The sequence below is a fragment of the Lissotriton helveticus genome, chromosome 1_1 (assembly GCF_964261635.1).
Source record: "Lissotriton helveticus chromosome 1_1, aLisHel1.1, whole genome shotgun sequence".
NCBI classification, from domain to species: domain Eukaryota; kingdom Metazoa; phylum Chordata; class Amphibia; order Caudata; family Salamandridae; genus Lissotriton; species Lissotriton helveticus.
The window spans coordinates 28,339,727-28,357,119 of NC_136057.1; the positions used below are offsets into that span (position 1 = coordinate 28,339,727).

The following is a 17,393-nucleotide window of genomic DNA, read 5'->3' on the forward strand; positions in this document are numbered from 1 at the left end:
TCACGCCACCCACGCAGTACACCACGCCACCCATGCAGTGCACCATGCCGACCCATGCAGTGTGCCATGCCACCTATGCAGTGCGCCACGCCACCCACGCAGTACACCACGCCACCCACGCAGTGCGCCACGTCCCCAATGCAGTGCACCATGTCCCCCACGCAGTGAGTCACGCCACCCACGCAGTACACCACGCCACCCACGCAGTGCACCATGCCGACCCATGCAGTGTGCCATGCCACCTATGCAGTGCGCCATGCCACCCACGCAGTACACCACGCCACCCACGTAGTACACCACGCCACCCACACAGTGCACCACGCCGACCCACGCAGTGCACCACACCACCCACGCAGTGCGCCATGCCAACCACGCATTGTGCCATGCCACCCACACAGTGCACCACTTCTCCCACGCAGTGCGCCACGTCGCCCATGCAGTGCGTCACGCCACCCACACAGTGCGCCACGTCACCCACGCAGTGTGCCACGCCACCCACGCAGTGCACCACTTCTCCCACGCAGTGCACCACATCTCCCACGCAGTGCGCCACGTCACCCATGCAGTGTGTCACGCCACCCACACAGTGCACCACTTCTCCCACGCAGTGCACCACATCACCCACGCAGTGCACCACGTCACCCGTGCAGTGCGTCCCGCTACCCACACTGGGTCATGCAGTGCACCACGCCACCCACGCAGTGCACCACGCCACCAACGCAGTGCAGCGCACCATCCACGCAGTGCACCGCGCCACCCACGCAATGCACCACGCCACCCACGCAGTGCACCACGCCACCCACGCAGTGCACCATGCCACACACGCAGTGTGCCAAGCCACCCACGCAGTGCGCCACATCACCCACGCAGTGCGCCCGCCACCCACGCAGTGCACCACGCCACCCACGCAGTGTGCCACGTCACCCACGCAGTGTGCCTTGCCATCCACACAGTGCACCACTTCTCCCACGCAGTGCACCACATCTCCCACGCACTGCGCCACGTCACCCATGCAGTGCATCACGCCACCCACACAGTGCACCACGTCACCCACGCAGTGTGCCACGCCACCCACACAGTGCACCACTTCTCCCACGCAGTGCACCACGTCTCCCATGCAGTGCTCCACGTCACCCATGCAGTGCATCACGCCACCCACACAGTGCACCACTTCTCCCACGCAGTGCACCACATCACCCACGCAGTGCACCATGTCACCCATGCAGTGCGTCACGCTACCCACACTGGGTCATGCAGTGCACCACGCCACCCATGCAGTGCACCACGCCACCAACGCAGTGCAGCGCACCATCCACGCAGTGCACCGCGCCACCCACGCAATGCACCACGCCACCCACGCAGTGCATCACGCCACCCACGCAGTGCACCACGCCACCCATGCAGTGTGCCATGCCACCCACGCACTGCACCACGCCACCCACGCAGTGCGCCACGCCTCCCATGCTGGTCGCCACATCCCCCACGCAGTGTGCCACGTCACCCACGCAGTGCACCATGCCTCCCACGCAGTGCACCACGCCACCCACACAGTGTGCCACGTCCCCCATGCAGTGCGCCACATCACCCACACAGTGCGCCACGTCCCCCATGCTGTGCGCCACGTCCCCCATGCTGTGCGCCACGTCCCCCACGCTGTGCGCCACGTCCCCCACGCGCTGCTTGTAGCTGCCATGTTTTGAAATAAGCTTTTAACCCATTTCAGAATGCGTGCCTGGGCGTGCACACATGAGCGGCCAGCTTGGAATATTTTTGTATATCTTTATTACAAAAACATTGAATGACGTGTGCATGCATGCGTGACCATTTTTTATGGGTTTGTAATAAAGTTTTACAAATGCATTAATGAGGGCGGCCAAAGGCAGGCCTTTTGGCTTTGCCAAAGCTAGTGCTGCATGGAACTTCACCTGCATGTGAAGTTGTACTTAGTTAACGACTTCCTCAAATTCTCCTGCAAATTTGAGTCTCTACTTAACATCCATGTCTGCATAATAACATTATAACTGCACACATGTATTGAATTCATAATCCCTGACCAGGTAGATGCAAATAAAATCAACCAATCAGTCGGTATTTGTATAGCGCGCCTTGTCATCTCAGGGGGTATCCAGGCGCTGTGCTGCGAGTGTCAGCCGAAGACAAACAACTTTGCATGAAAAATCTCTGCAAGCGAACTTTTTGCCAAGTTAAAAAAAAAACTTTGTAATTGCAAATCTTGGAAACTTTGCAGAGAGCAAATCTTGAAAACTTTGCAGCCAGCATGTAAATGTTGCTCCAATTTTACATGTTGAGGCTTCCACAGATGTTCCCAAGATGGGATTGAGTTGGATTTTACGTTTTCCAGAATATACTACACAGGGTAATTTGTTGAAGAACAGCAAAGCTTTGTAAAGTTCACATAAACCTATGGTTTGGATTCTCCTCCCTGGTCAATCTCTTCCCTCCTCTTTCAGGCCACGGTCGTGTCTCCAGGGACCACCTTGTAGTAGGCTGGAGGGGGGTCCGCAGAGTAGGTCGGAGGGGGCGGAAAGGGCACCCCTGTAGAGAAGATCATGTCCGGCTCCACTGGTCCTGCAGGCGCCGGGGGCGTGGCGAGGGGGGCATTTCGGGCAAACAGATTTGGGAAAACAAACAGACCCTGAAAGGGAAGAGACACTGGTTATTAATATGTATTTGCTTTCTATCTGAAGTTGAAATAGCATGTCCATTAAAACTCCATTGCCTTTCAGTTGATTATTACATGTTACAGGCCCCTTAGAGAATATTTAACCATTTAAAGTCACCTTCTCTACTCAAAGACGATGCAAACCCTAGGCTTACACATGAGGCTTCCATGATCAGACCCGGTCCTGGCATGAACACAGCTCACGCGTGTCCATGGAAACAAGCAGGCAGGTCCACAGGATGAGCAGACCCTCCCAGCACCCAGTGCAAGTGGATGTCAGCAGCAGGTGCATAGCTTGCTGAGTTATCTTCTAGGATTAGATGTGTTTGCACCTCCAAACGTCCTGCTGCAGGCCACTGCATGCATGCTTGCTAGGAGGTCTCTGTGGACGCGGAGTAGCCTATGTTACCAAGTGATGATGTATGTGCTTCATGTGTGTGCGTTGTGTGCACATTTAGTATTAGCCGTGGAACAGAGCTTTAAGAAACAAGCATTGGCATAGCCAATAGGTCTCGCCTTTAGGACCGTATAAGTGTTTAGTTATCTAGCACAATGGGCTAGATGTAGGTAATAGCAAATTACCGAATGGTAAATACCGATTTTTAACCGATTCGGTATTTACTAATCGGTAATTGCTATGTAGGAAAAAAAATCGGTAAAAATACCGAATCGGTAAGATTCGGTAATTACCAATTCGGTAATTACTGAATCAGTATTTGCCATTGATTCCTATGGGCCCCGAATCGGTAAAATTACCGATTTTACAAGGGGGACAGGGTGGCACTTTGACACCCTGTTGCACCCCTGTGTCTGGCTTGTGTGCCATGTGGCATACATACATGCCATGGCACAGGTGTACATGCACGATGTGCATGTACACAGAAATTCGTAATTTACCATCCACTAGTATTTGGTGGAGTGGAGTGGCTCACTGGTTAGAGGCGGCAGATCCGTAAGCAGAGAACGTCCTGGGACCAGGGTTCAATTTCCCACGCGGCAGGGTCGTGGACCAGGGTCAAAACGGACTCGATAATTCTCGCCTCGGTGCCTACTCTAACCAGGGAACACACTCGGCAACTCTGGGCATTAAGCTTGCCTCATCTCTACAACGGCCCCCCACAGATGCCGGGGATGCCTGGTTTCACCCTGGAGATACCCAGAAAGGGACCATCTCACAGGGAAAACCAGGACGGGTTCCCCAGCGGTCTTCAGCGCCAGGATACTCCATGGAGTCGCAGTGCGCTTTACAAGTACACCCACATTTACATTTTACATGCACAGGTGTACATGTACACAGAAATTCGTAATTTACTACCCAATAGTATTGGGTGGTAAATAACGAATTTCTAAGGGCCTGTGGCACTGTAAACTGTGCCACCTACATATTGAATTACAGAATCGGTATATTTACCGAATCGGTATTTTACCGAATCGGTAAATTTACCGCATCGGTAAATATACCGATTCTGTCATTTTCTAGCCCCCTACATTACAATACCCAAATACCGGTCGGTAACGGCCGAAATCGGCTGTTACCGACCGGTATTTGGGCTCCTACATCTGGCCCAATATCCTTTGTGCAACAACATCAACTGCTGCGTGGCAACACACTTATAAGTTCCCAAAGGCGAGACCTATTGGGTATGCCAATGATTGTTACTTTCTGTTCTTGGGGGAAACCGGGCTAGTGCCAGGAGGGTCAAGGGTGAGTGGCAGGGAGGTGAGGAGTGAATGCCAGGAGGGACAAGGGTGACTGTCAGGCCATGGGGGTGAAGGGTGAGTGCCAGAAAGGTGAGGAGTGAGTGAATTGGTAACGGTAAGATTCGCAATGAACTTGAGACAAGTTAAAAAGCACCCCAGTATTGAACCGAGGATACAGAATAATAAAAATGGGGGCAATATTGGTCTCCTTTTCACAGCTGACAGCCAAAAAATCAGGGTGTTGTGGAGGACTCGGATTCTGGTGGAATCAGAATTTTTAAAAGATTAAATTTTTCTTAAAACGTTTTTTTTTTAAAACAACTCTTTTGGACACACTAGAGTATAGTGCCATGCGAGTGCCACTGTTTCACAGAGGTTGTGTTTTAGGAGAAGGGCAAACTGATTAGAATAACTGTTTGCTGTTTAAAACTAAGTGGGGCACGAATGCAGTTTAACATTCTGGCTATTGCTTGAAGGAAGGATAAGAAACCGTTACCTTTGTCTGTACCACTAATATCTATGTGGATCGGAGAAAATGCATGGAGTGGTATGGTTGACAGGAGATATGCAGGCTGCTTAAATATTGTAGAGATTAGATTGTCAAGCACTAGGAAACAAGAGTGAATGCTGAATAAAACTAGAAACGCAAACACTTTCACGGCAAATGCGGCCGTGAAACTGATAGCGTGAAAGTGAAACTGATCAAGTTAGCGCTGTCTGGCTGAGAGGAGGCTGATAGGCAGTGAGTGGCCAGGGGTTGGAAGGTGGGTGTGTGTGGGCGTGGTTGTGTGTGTGTGTGTGGTTGTGTGTGTGTGGTTGTGTGTGTTTGTGGGTGTGTGGTTGTGTGTGGGGTTGTGTTTGTGGGTGTGGTAGTGTGGTTGGACGTGGGTGTGTGTGTGTGGTTGTGTGTGTGGTTGTGTGTGTGGTTGTGTGTGTGGTTGTGGTTGGGTGTGTGGGTGTGGTTGGGTGTGGTTGTGGTTGGGTGTGTGGCTGTGTGTATTGTGGTTGTGTGGTGTGTGTGTGGTCTGTATGTGTGTTGGTGTGTGGTTGTGCATGTGTGTGTGGTTGTGTGTCTGTGGTTGTAGTTGTGTGTGATTATGGTTGTGTGTGGTTGTGTGTATGGTTGTGTGTGTGTGTGGTTGTGTGTGTGGTTGTGTGTGTGGTTGTGTCTGTGTGGTTGGGTATGTGTGTGGTTGTGTGTGTGGTTGTGTCTGTGGGGTTGTGTGTGTAGTTGTGGGTGTGGTTGTGTGTGTGTGGGTGTGTGGTTATGGTTGTGTGGGTGTGGTTGTGGGTGGTAGTGTGTGTGGTTGTGTGTGTGTGGTTGTGTGTGTGGTTGTGTCTGTGGTTGTGGTTCTGTGTTTGGTTGTGTCTGGTTGTGGGTGTGTGTGTGGTTATGGTTGTGTGTGTGGTTGTGTGGTGTGTGTGGTTGTATTTGTAGTTGTGTGTGTGGTGTTGTGTGTGTGGTGTTGTGGTTGTGTGTGGGTGTGGTGTGTGTGGTTGTGGTTGTGTGTGGTTGTGTGCAGTTGTGGTTCTGTGTGGTTGTGTGTCTGTGGTTGTGTGTGTGTTTGTGGGTGTGGTTATGTGTGTGGTTGTGTTTGGGGGTGTGTGGTTGTGTGTGGGGGTGTGGTTGTGTGGGTGTGGCTGTGGGGGTGTGGCTGTGGGTGTGTGTGGTTGTTTGTGTGGCTGTGGGTGTGTGTGTGCATGGTTGTGTGGTTATGGGTGTGGGTGTGTGGCTAAGTTTGGTGTGTGTGGTTGTGTGTGTGGTTATGGGTGGGGTTGTGTGTGGTTGTGGGAGTGTGGTTATGGGTGTGGTTGTGTGTGGTTGTGTGGTTGTGTGGGTGTGGGTGTAATTGGGTATGGGTGTGGTTGTGTATGTGAGTGTGCTTGTGTAAGGTTGTGGGTGTGGTTGGTTGTGGGTATTTGTGTATGTGGTTGTGGGTGGTTGTGGTTGTGTGTGTGTGTTGTGTGTTTATGCGTTGGTCGTGATGAAAGGCTAGGCAGGGAAGGATATTGCTACAGAGGAGGAGGGCTGCATGGGAGGGGTTAGTGAGGGCTGCGTGGGAGGGGGTGGAGGAGCATGCTGTAAGGCTTACTGAGCCATGAAAGAAAGGAACCAGCAACCTAATGAACCGTGACTGAAGAGACAGATGGCGGCTGAGGCGCGTGCATGCTCACGTGAACGCAAGGCTGTAGCCAGCCTGTAGCACTTTGAAAACTCACCTACTAAATGTCTCTCCGAGCAGTGCATGCGCTGGCTCAGCCAGACCTGAAAACAAGAGTTTTTGCTTCACTGGTGCAAAAGGAGGAGAACAATGTTTTCAGTGTTTTGAAAACTGCCAGGTCTTTTATTCAGCGCATTTGATTCTGAAGATTTTTTTTTTTTCCCCAGTTATTTTTTCCTGCTTTCTGCACATTGACTTCGCCAAACATTTGCTCTCTGGGCTAACAGGATCTAAAGTGACATGCTAAAAAGCTACAATTAACACAAAGCAGTGGCAAGGGGGTATTACATGGGTGGTACATGGGCGTTACCCTGCTACTACCCACCATTCTTGAAGCAATACCCTATCTACTAACATTAGTAGACAACTTTTTGTGCCAAAAAAGAATGCAGCTTTGAAGCAGGTGTTAAAAAAAGAAGAAATGTTTTTATCTCTCCTAACACTTCCCACTTTGCATATGTGCTGAACTGTCGAGAACTCATACATCGTGAGAGAAGTGTTAAAGTTAGTCTATGCATAGTATAGTATTTGAACTGGAAGAATAGACTCACACCTTTGCACCACAAACAACTTATGCCACACACCCTAACTATTCTTATAGGCTCAGGGACTAATGCATCCACTGCAGGGGCCTGTCTTCGACCTCATGGTCACAGGTTCAAATCCCGGCGGGTCCACTCAGCCTTTCATCCTTCTGAGGTCGATAACATGAGTATCATTGAGTTGGGTAACAATAAACATCTGTCATTCAGCGCCAAGATACCTACGGGTGAACGTGAGCTTTACAAATACACATGAAGGGCCCGATTCACAGAATGAACTTAAGACTCAATCCTAAACTTACTACTATTTTGATATTCACAGAAGGCACTTACTACTTTTGGTATTCACAGAATAAACTTACTACTTTTGGTATTCACAGAAGTTAGGATTTTGTCTTAAGTCTGTCTTAAGATAAATTTAAGACAAAATGCTAACTTCTGTGAATACCAAAAGTAGTAAGTTCATTCTGTGAATGCCAAAAGTAGTAAGTTCATTCTGTGAATACCAAAATAGTAGTACGTTTAGGATTGAGTCTTAAATTCATTCTGTGAATCGGGCCCCTAGTCCCTATCACCTTCATCCAAACATTCATTTACTCAACCACTTACTCACTATCCATCCATCAGGCATCTGCCCACCTAACCGTCCTTACACCACCCATCCCATTCCACTGCTCGGATTGTAAACACCCATGTCGCGCCTCATCACTCACCTGCGGTGTGGGTGGTGAAGGGGCCGGCATCTTGATGAACTTGTATGCAAAGAAAGCGGTGACACTTGCAAAGTAGATTTGAAGAAAGGAGCAAAACACCATGGAGGCCAAAATCCCCAACAGGTCACTCTGCGGAGAGAGATGGGAAATCATGAGGGGTGAGGCGAAGGCCAACGGTGGACATATCAGGGACTTCGCATCACACGTTTAGTGACGAGTTAAAAAGACCCCGTAGGTGTGACCGCCTTTGATCCTAGAGAAGCTGTAATGACTGGCTTAAAAGTATTATGTATTAGAGCCAGATTCACAAAAGTGAAGCTATTTTTCAGAATTCAGAAAGGTAAGTTACTCCTAGTAACTTTATTACCATGGGAGTAACTTACCTTTGTGAATTCCAAAAGTTGTTAAATTAGACTTTTGTTCTAAATTACATGTGTGGTCTAACTTTACCTTTGTGAATCAGGACCCCAGTGAAGAGTGAAGGACCCCGAAGGCAAACCACGGTGACTACAGTTCCCTCGACTCAAAATCCATGGGCCCGAGTCACAGAATGAACTTAAGGCTCAATCCTAAACTTACTACTATTTTGGTATTCACAGAATGCACCTACTACTTTTGGCATTCACAGAATGAACTTACTACTTTTGATATTCACAGAAGTTAGGATTTTGTCTTAAGTTTATCTTAAGACAAACTTAAGACAGATTTAAGACAGACTTAAGACAAAATCCTAACTTCTGTGAATACCAAAAGTAGTAAGTTCATTCTGTGAATACCAATAGTAGTAAGTGCATTCCGTGAATACCTAAATAGTAGTAAGTTTAGGATTGAGACTTAAATTCATTCTGTGAATGCCAAAAGTAGTAAGTGCATTCCGTGAATACCTAAATAGTAGTAAGTTTAGGATTGAGACTTAAATTCATTCTGTGAATCGGGCCCAACGACTTTGCAAAGAATGGAAGACCCCACTTGGTTGCGCTTGTGACTGCCAGTTCTCAAGGCTTCATGTCAATGACTGACTTCAATACATCATGTCTTAGTAAAAAGGGCAGAAATTCACAGGCGTTTCTGCCTACTGCCAGTTTTAAAATGCTGACCATGCACTCTTAAATCCTTCTATTCATGTGTAACATTACTGGTCTGGATTCTACTGCTAGGTTTGGGAAAGCCCATCCAGTCCGGACTATAGGGGTATCGTGAAGCTAATCTTTGGCCCTTCTCACCCCAACAGTGATCAGATATTTACTCCTGCCAGTGGTAAGAGTAAATCCATTTCAAAATATGGAGTTGAGAGTCTGGCCAAATCCTTCCTATGTTCTAGTTCAGACATTTAAAGGAAGTTAAAGGTAAAGTGATATGCTGACCTCAGGGCTCCATTTAATTCTGAGCAATCTGCAGTGGCTTCCATGAGAAGATCAGATAACATTTGAAATCATCTATCTGATAGACACTACTAGCCGCAGATTCCTTAATGTAGAATTATCCCCAGACATGAGACTGGATCCGGAAAACTTTTGCCACAGCATCCCTTGCCTTGCGCAGGTCCTTCCGCGGAGTCGCCGGCGGCTTCGACCCCGGCGAGGTCGACTTCAGGTTGTGGGGGTGTGGTGTCGTCGAGGTGCGGCCCTGGGGGTTTCCCCTCTACGACCCAGGGCGTCCCTGCCTCGCAGCATATCCCAGCGTGTGAGGTTGAGCCAGTGCCTTTTCGGCACCGTTTCTTAGCCGACCCGGCTCCGCCCCGCCCCATTCTCCTAGGGAGCACGTGGTGGTGGAGGTCGACTCGGCGCCCCTGGGGGCCGCTTCGGCGCCCATCGAGGACACACCGGTGCCTGTGGTGGACTCCACTGCGCTGTCCCGGCGTCAGGTCGTCGATTCGTCTCCGGATGTCCCTTCTTCTCCGGAGTTTTGTCATCTACTCGTCTCCTCTTCACCGGAGACTGGGCACTAAGTTGTTGCTTTTTCCCCGGTGTCTGCTAAGGAGGGCTCTAGGCGTCTCCGTGGCCTCCACCCTCGCACCCTCTCTTCTGCATCTCGCGGTTGGTTGCCCCGCAGACTTCTCCTCCTTCTCCAGAGACCCCTCAGGTCCCCCACTCGTCCATGGATCGCCCATCCTACAGGGGCTAGCCGTTCCTTCCTCCAGCTGGACTCGGGATGGGCAGCTGAGTTTGCAGCCTTCGCCTACGAAGGAATTGCTCTCTCTCCCGCATCGTCCTACAGAGGCGAGTGTTGCCTTTGTCTGAGCCATTTCCACGGCCTCTGGCATTTTACAGATGGGCAACCATGTCACTCCATTTCCTACGGACCATTTGTTGGAAGTCCTCTACCAGGGCTCTGGTGGAGGGGAACTGCTTCTTCCTTTTGAGGCTTTGCTCCACAACTCTCTTCTGGGGAACTGGGGGCACCCTGCCACGGGAGATCCGGTGCCTCAGCCACTCCTCCACCGCCTACGTCCTGCTCCTCATGATCCAGTCTGCCTTTCCTTCCACCCCTCGACCCAAGGCCCTCTTCTGCAGACTTCCTTTCCTTCTTTGTCTTCGGTGTTACTCCCTCCGTCACGGGAGGCCCGGTGGTTGGACTCCTGGGAGCGTAACATCTTCGCTTCTACTAGTGCTGCTTTGTGAGCGCTCAACACACTTTGTGTGCTAGCCAGGGCTACCTCCAGCCTATGGGATTCAGTGGAGTCCCTCCTGTCTCGCTCCTCCCAGGAAGCTGTCTCCACAGACCTGTGGCACCATGTGCTAGATGGTCGGGAGTTAGCTGCGTTTATTCTTCGTTCGGCCTTGGATGTTTCTGATTCTCTCGGTTGCACTATGGCGAGTTCTGTGGCTCTCCGCCGCCATGCTTGATTGCGGGATGGTGTTGTTCCAGAGAATATTAGGGAGTGTCTTGTTGACCTGCCTTTTGATGGGGTTCTTTTAATTAACACCCACACGGATTCCCACATTCAAAGACTCCCTGTGGGGCTCCGCCCTCCTCCTCCTCCGTAGGCTTTGACTTGTTGGTACTCAGGTGCCTTTTGGGGAGGCACTTATCCCGCTTTTCTGTTTCAACCTACTGTTTCGGTTGGGCCGCCTGTGTGTTCTGTGTGGATACCTTCAGGGTCCTTCAGTTGGCCCTTCTTCTGTTGGCTGCTGGTACAGCCCTTTTGATTTAGTGGTGTGTTCTTTGGCTGTTGGTAAAGCCATATGGGTCCTCAGATTGGGCTATTTATGTAATTTTGGCTGATTGGTAAGCTATCTGTGGTCCTTCCACAGGTTCCATTTGTTTCTTGACCTCTGCTGCGGGATTTGTTCCCTAAGAGGTGTTCCCATGTTTTGTTTTGGGATGTGTCATACCCTGGGTGGGGTACTTGTAGCTATTGTGTAGCTCTGTCTTAAGCTGGGCAGGTGAGGACACCTCGGGTTCCTTGCTTTCCCTGGCGTCCTTGTATACTGCAGGATCTGGTCTTTTTTCTTCTGTCTTGGCGCTGCTTCCACTGCTCCAGGTTCTGTCCTGCTCAGTATCTAATAGATCGCCAGGCAGGCTCTGGTATGCCGTCTACGGCGCCGTGTTGGGGTGTCTCCACCTTGTTAACCGACGTTCCGACCTGGCCCTCTGCCTTGTGTTCCACGTGGACTAGGATACCCCTGGTGTTCTCCTGTGTTCTGGTTGTCGGCTTAGCTCTGCACTGCATATTTCTCCTCTTATCTTCTGGCTGGTTCCCCCTCTTTCCGTGGGTCGGGTTGTGCCTCTGGTGCAGTCCTTCTCTGGGGCTTGTTCTGGGGTTCCCTTGCCCCTGCCTTTGTCTTGCACTTGGCTTATTCTGGGTGCACTACTACGTAGTGGTGCCAGCTGTTGGCTGCGCACGCTTGGTCATTGTAGTCCCCCTCTGTGGGCTTTTGTGTGTACCTGCATGCTCCTACCCCTTGCTTTGTTGGGGTTTGGCGCAATGTGTCTTCCTTTTTCACAGCTGTGCTTCTCAGCTGCAGGCCATTCTTGCCTTGTCTGCTGCCTCTGGGCTGATGCCTGTTCAGCTGTCCCTCTTGCGATGTATGTGTTCCCTACGGTGGGCTCTGCCTCCGTCTTCCACCTCTTCTCCTTGGATTTGGGTGGTTCCTTCTTATTTTGGTACTCTTTGGCACTTGCTGTCCCTCTGGGGGTTTTCTGGGGGATGCCCTTGTACCTCCAGTAGGGTGCAGTATCCTGGCCTTACCTTCCCTTGTTCTTGCTTACTTCTGCTTGGGTGGGGCTGAGCCATCCCTCCTGTCCCCCTGACACATCCCCTGTTGGGGCTCTGTGTTTATTCCAAGCTGGTGGGGTTCTCTCGCAGACCCTCCTCCCGTCGGGGTATGGCTAGGGTATCTAATTCTACGTTAAGGAATCTGCAGCTAATAGTCTCTGTCAGATGTACAAGTTACTTACCTTCGGTAACGATGTATATGGTAGAGATGATTCGACCCGTCCTTCCTCCCCATTCTGCGAGGTCCTTCAGCTTGGTCTCCTGCTCTTGCCCCCCTCTGGGTGGCTTTGTCTGTTGTGAGACCTCTTTCGCTCACTTCCTGGCAGAATGCTTCGCTCTTTCCATTGGTTCCACTCCTGCCCTTCTGTTACTTGGACGGTAGATTCATGTGTCCCTCTGCATCCCTACACCCTGGTTTTTTCCAGTGCGGGGCCTGCTCATATTCTTCTCCCTCTTTCATTGCTTGGGGTTTCTGACTCCTCTGCGGTCTTCTGGGTTGAGGCCTCTTGGTTGTGCCTCGGCCCTTAGTTCCTTATACGGGGGGCGTTACTATTTGATGGTTTCGTCTTGGGGTAGATTGTCGTTTCTTCTCTGTTCAGGGTTTGCCTCCCTTCACTGTTATGGATTGTCGGTGACGGCTTCTGTCGTCTGCCTTGACATTTTTTTCACATGTTTTCTGCCTCCAGGGAGGATATTGCCTCCGCTTGCAGGGTTGCTCCTTCTCTTTCACTGTCACAGTGCTTGGCATTGTCCCTAATGGGGCTGTCCCTCACCATTCACTTCTTTCTTTTCTGTTTCACTGCTTTTTCGCACACTGTTCCCATACTCTCACAGTTTTGTTTGTGATGGCTCCGCGGTGTGACGCAGAAAAGTTCTCCGAAGAAAACTGAGGTTGGCGCGCCTGGGTGGGGTTTATGTGACCCCGCTGAGATCACGTATGCGGACAACATCAGGGCGGAGTCGTGTGGTGCTGCCCTCCCTCCCCCGGTGCGCAGGGATGCTGTGGCAAACGTTTTCCGGATCCAGTCTCAATGCTGGAGATATATCAACGTTAAGTAATCTGTGGCTAGAATCGTCTCTACCAGATACATCGTTACCGAAGGTAAGTAACTTGTACGTCTCACCTTGAAAAAACACCTATGTAGTCCAGGCTACCTAGCAATTCTGCTGGTAATTGCAGAATGTACAAGAGATTTTAGGAGCAAAACCACTCTCCATCAGGAACTTCCAAAAACACAAAAGCGCCAATCTATAAAGCAGTCATTCACCGGGGCAGCTGGGATCGCTGGAGCTCCCAAACAATCCACTTGAGACCTACCCCAGCTACCTTGTCATTCTGAAAGGAGATAAAGACTCGCCTTCTCAAGATGTTTGTAGGAGGAGGAAAATGTGCCAAAGGTCACTCGTGCATTGAAGTCCGTCTACGAAAGATTCAGAATAGAGACCGCCCTGGCCATCGTAGGTCATTGTAGTGTTATTGACCTAGGAGTGCTCCTCACCCGCAAGCGTTCTGCTCTAGAATGTGAGTACATCTGAGATGATGTGCTTTCTATGGAGGAGACTGTTAGGTTGGGCTACCCAGTCATTAGTAAAGGAGCTTGTAACCTCAGCGGTTTGCGTGTCATCACTACAGTCATGTGGGCTCCAACCCTCCTGACCTCAGCAGGTTCATCGAGGGTCTCCTTCCCTGTTTTCCATCTGTGTACGTTTTTTGCTCCTTGCCTTCTTCCAGCAGTTTTTGCCCACGTTTCCTTCTCATACCACCCTAGACATTCTAACCCTTCCTTTCATGTCACTTCATCTGTACACTAATGTACATATATGTTCTGTGTAGAGAACTCCAATATTGCCTGATGAAAAGGCACTAAACAAAATAATTACATACAATCAGTGGGAAATGGAGGTAACTACTACATGTTGGGTTGATATCTGGTCTGACTGGTAACCTTCCTTTTTTGGTTCAGGCTCTCGCACAGATGCAGAAAAGGTCTTCATGTCATCATGTACTAACCACATGCTAACCACTTCATCTTTCTGTGGAGCGGAAGTGACGGGCCCCTGTAGTGCAGACCTCACAGATATTACCAGGAAGGGCTTGTGGGGGGACTCTACATCCAGACATAGACTTCAAGGCCTGTACAACTTCACAATGACCAGCAGCTCTCAACCAGCCAGATCAACCAGCCAGAGGAAGGCTACAAGGCCTGTACAACTTCACTACGACCATCAGCCCTCAACCAGCCAGATCAACCAGCCAGAGGAAGGCTACAAGGCCTTTAGAACTTCACTACGACCATCAGCACTCAAACAGCCAGATCAACCAGCCAGAGGAATGCTACAAGGCCTTTAGAACTTCACTATAACCAGCAGCCCTCAACCATCAGAGGAAGGCTACAAGGCCTGTACAACTTCACTATGACCAGCAGCCCTCAACCAGCCAGAGAAAGGCTACAATGCCTGTACAACTTCACTATGACCATCAGCTCTCAACCAGCCAGGTCAATCATCCAGAGGAAGGCTACAAGGCCTTTAGAACTTCACTACGACCATCAGCACTCAAACAGCCAGATCAACCAGCCAGAGGAATGCTACAAGGCCTTTAGAACTTCACTATAACCAGCAGCCCTCAACCATCAGAGGAAGGCTACAAGGCCTGTACAACTTCACTATGACCAGCAGCCCTCAACCAGCCAGAGAAAGGCTACAAGGCCTGTACAACTTCACTATGACCAGCAGCCCTCAACCAGCCAGAGAAAGGCTACAAGGCCTGTACAACTTCACTATGACCAGCAGCCCTCAACCAGCCAGAGAAAGGCTACAAGGCCTGTACAGCTTCACTATGACCAGCAGCCCTCAACCAGCTAGGTCAACCATCCAGAGGTAGACTACAAGGTCTGTATAACTTCACTATGACCAGCAGCACTCAACCAGCTAGGTCAACCATCCAGAGGTAGACTACAAGGTCTGTACACCTTCACTATGACCAGCAGCACTCAACCAGCCAGAGAAAGGCTACAAGGCCTGTACAACTTCACTATGACCAGCAGCCCTCAACCAGCCAGGTCAACCATCCAGAGGAAGGCTACAAGTCCCGTACAACATCACTACGACCATCAGCAGTCAACCAGCCAGGTCAACCATCGAAAGGAAGTCTACTAGGCCTGTACAACTTTACCCTGAACAGCAGCCCTCAACCAGACAGGTCAACCATCCAAAGTAAGGCTACATGGCCTGTACAACTTCACTAGGACCAGCAGCCCTCAACCAGCCAGGTCAACCATCCAGAGGTAGACTACAAGCCTGTACAACTTCACTAGGATCAACAGCCCTCAACCAGCCAGGACATACTCCGGTAGGCAGACTGTAGTAGAACACAAACTTGTGGGAAACATACAATTGATTGTGGACTATTTCTAGGGATTCTCATGACAAGCAGCCCCAGGGTTGGAGGATGCACTAGGTCAGCCAGAAGTGTTGAAAGTAGGAGCAGGGCTGCATATGGTATGTGCACTGCGGCCTTCTGTTACTACAAGTATCTTCTACTTACATGTGATGATCCTAACCCCTCAACACAGGCAGAAGAGAAGAAACTTACTTTGTAACTGCTACTGCGTTGAATGCTTGAGAGAATGTCCAGAAACAAGAGTATTGTCGCAGTGGCGGCGGTGAGGAAGCTGAAAATATTCATCACCATAGTGGCCTTCATCTGGAGAAGAAGAAGAACCAGTGTTACTCGTGTAAGTCATGGGAGACAGGTCTGTTGGGGGTTACAGCTGTAATGAGAAGTGATTCAGTTTCTTCAGATAGATGCTGAGTTGTAATGGAAAGCAGTAGTTGATCTAGAGTGGATGGTAGAAATGTAATGTGGTGTTACAGAGGAGTAGGATTTGATTCAGAGGCTGGTTTAGTGCTTTGTAGATGGTAGGTAGAGTCATGTTAAGCCCTGCAGTTGGTTTAATGGGAGGCAGGTAGTAATGTAGTTCCTTTTAGCCGGAGGCTGCGGACAACCATAAAGTTGTGGACTTCGCTCAAGAGGCGAGTGGAACTGTAGTGGGAAATAAGATAAAGTAATGCATTGTCTTGATCAAAGGGTGGTAGGGTAGGAATGAGCAGCTACGCAATGTTTCCCAGGTGGGCAAGAGTTGGAATAAGAAGAGATGAGCTGGGATAAAGTTGAAATGGGAAGTGATGCAGTGCCTCTTGGCTGAAGGGACAGTTGACATAGGAATCAATACAGTGTTTCTCATCTGGAGGTAGAGTTGGAATGGGAAGTGATGCAGTGCCTTCAGCTGGAGGTAGAGTTGGAATGGGAAGTGATGCAGTGCCTTACGCTGGAGGTAGGGTTATAATGGGAAGTGATGCAGTGCCTTCAGCTGGGGGTAGGGTTGGAATGGGAAGTGATGCAGTGCCTACAGCTGGAGGTAGAGATGGAATGGGAAGTGATGCAGTGCCTTGAGGCGGAGGTAGAGTTGGAATGGGAAGTGATGCAGTGCCTACAGCTGGAGGTAGAGATGGAATGGGAAGTGATGCAGTGCCTCTTGGCTGAAGGGACAGTTGCCATAGGAATCAATACAGTGTTTCTCAGCTGGAGGTAGAGTTGGAATGGGAATTGATGCAGTGCCTTCAGCTGGAGGAAGAGTTGGAATGGGAAGTGATGCAGTGCCTTCAGCTGGAGGAAGAGTTGGAATGGGAAGTGATGCAGTGCCTTCAGCTGGGGGTAGAGTTGGAATGGGAAGTGATGCAGTGCCTTCAGCTGGAGGTAGAGTTGGAATGGGAAGTGATGCAGTGCCTTCAGCTGGCGGTAGAGTTGGAATGGGAAGTGATGCAGTGCCTTCAGCTGGAAGTAGAGTTGGAATGGGAAGTGATGCAGTGCCTTCAGCTGGAGGTAGAGTTGGAATGGGAAGTGATGCAGTGCCTTCAGCTGGCGGTAGAGTTGGAATGGGAAGTGATGCAGTGCCTTCAGCTGGAGGTAGAGTTGGAATGGGAAGTGATGCAGTGCCTTCAGCTGGCGGTAGAGTTGGAATGGGAAGTGATGCAGCGCCTTCAGCTGGAGGTAGAGTTGTAATAGGAAGTGATGCAGTGCCTTCAGCTGGGGGTAGAGTTGGAATGGGAAGTGATGCAGTGCCTACAGCTGGAGGTAGAGATGGATTGGGAAGTGATGCAGTGCCTTGAGGCGGAGGTAGAATTGGAATGGGAAGTGATGCAGTGCCTACAGCTGGAGGTAGAGATGGAATGGGAAGTGATGCAGTGCCTTCAGCTGGAGGTAGAATTGGAATGGGAAATGATGCAGTGCCTTTAGCTGGAGGTAGAGTT

The 17,393-nt window shown here is 50.2% G+C and overlaps 1 protein-coding gene across 1 annotated transcript in view; it reads right to left on the reverse strand.

Annotated features, from left to right (window-relative positions):
• Positions 1 to 1,765: 1,765 nt before the first annotated feature.
• LOC144766997 (membrane-spanning 4-domains subfamily A member 12-like) overlaps positions 1,766 to 17,393 on the reverse strand; it is a 162,295-nt gene continuing 146,667 nt past the window's right edge. The window contains exons 5-7 of the mRNA XM_078650662.1: positions 15,676 to 15,786; positions 7,862 to 7,990; positions 1,766 to 2,656 (exon numbers count right to left, since the gene is read on the reverse strand). Of these exons, the coding sequence (XP_078506788.1) occupies positions 2,468 to 2,656; positions 7,862 to 7,990; positions 15,676 to 15,786 (429 nt within the window). The 3' untranslated portion in view covers positions 1,766 to 2,467. The remainder of the gene's footprint in view (positions 2,657 to 7,861; positions 7,991 to 15,675; positions 15,787 to 17,393) is intronic.